General features: G+C 36.0%; 1 protein-coding gene across 1 annotated transcript in view; it reads right to left on the bottom strand.

Annotated features, from left to right (window-relative positions):
- Positions 1–1,006, bottom strand: part of LOC119591428 (unconventional myosin ID-like) — a gene marked incomplete in the record, with an annotated part of 95,009 nt that overhangs the window by 2,851 nt on the left and 91,152 nt on the right. Inside the window, 2 exon segments of the mRNA XM_037940169.1 lie at positions 315–455; positions 769–924. Coding sequence (XP_037796097.1) covers positions 315–455; positions 769–924 — 297 coding nt within the window.

Raw genomic sequence — 1,006 nt, 5'->3', positions numbered from 1 at the left:
CAGAAGAGGCAAAGGTGAAGAAGAGGGGGGTAGATGACAATGAAATGAAGTAAAAATTAAAATGAAAATAAAAAAAAAGATGAGAGAGAAAACATGAAACTACAGAGAAAAAAAATAGAAAAAAGAAAATGAGAGAAAAGCAAAAGAATATGTGACAGAAAGAAAACGAGAGAGAGAAAATGAATCTGACACAGCAAGAATGAGAAAGAGAGAAATAAAAAGAAAGACCCAATTTAAAAAAAAATCAAGAAAAGTAAAGAAGAAAAAGAAACAAAAAGAACAGAGAGAAGGAAAGAAAAAATGCAAAATCTCACCTCCAAGATAGGTATGGGGGATCTCAGGGGCTTGAAAGTCTTGCTGTGCAGTTTGTAGATCTGTCTGTCTGTCACCAGGATGGCTCGCTCAGACATCTTGTCATTTCTGTTGATTTTCCTCACAAGGCTGGAGAATAACACCTATAAAAAGAAAAAAAATAATAATCTTAAAAAGTGCAAAGTTGAATGTAAAAAAAGTATTCTGACCAAGAGGTTTATTTATAAGGCTAATATAATTTTTTCTTCTTTTTTTGTGCCAAAGTATTCCTGTTTTTTGTTCATTCACTCACCTTAACATTTATGTGAACTTTCAAAAAAGTAGTGTCTAAGAATTTTGCAACTGCTAAAATTGTCACTTCTGCATATCTACATACTGAAAGGACAACATTTAACATCCAATCACAAGAAGACAAGATGGGAGGAGACAGTCAGACTTCAGACTACAGCAACTCACCTCCCTAAACCCATCTTTGTTCCTCATGTTCTTGACGGCAGACTGGAATGCAGAGGAATCCGGGTTTTCTCTCGTGGATGCCAAGTAGTTTCCTTCCCATGTCTCTCGCACTCCCCAGTCTGCCCGTTTCCCCATGAGAACATCTCCGGCAATCACCTGTATGAATTATGAGTGATATTTAGGATGTCTATAATGGTCTTTCATTCTAAAAATAGCAGTAGCTAAAACACACACTCTG

The sequence above is a fragment of the Penaeus monodon genome, chromosome 28 (genome assembly GCF_015228065.2).
Source record: "Penaeus monodon isolate SGIC_2016 chromosome 28, NSTDA_Pmon_1, whole genome shotgun sequence".
In the NCBI taxonomy this organism is placed as follows: Eukaryota; Metazoa; Arthropoda; class Malacostraca; order Decapoda; family Penaeidae; genus Penaeus; species Penaeus monodon.
The sequence above is the reverse complement of the archived record's forward strand: the minus strand, read 5'-3'. Positions and strand labels throughout refer to the sequence as shown.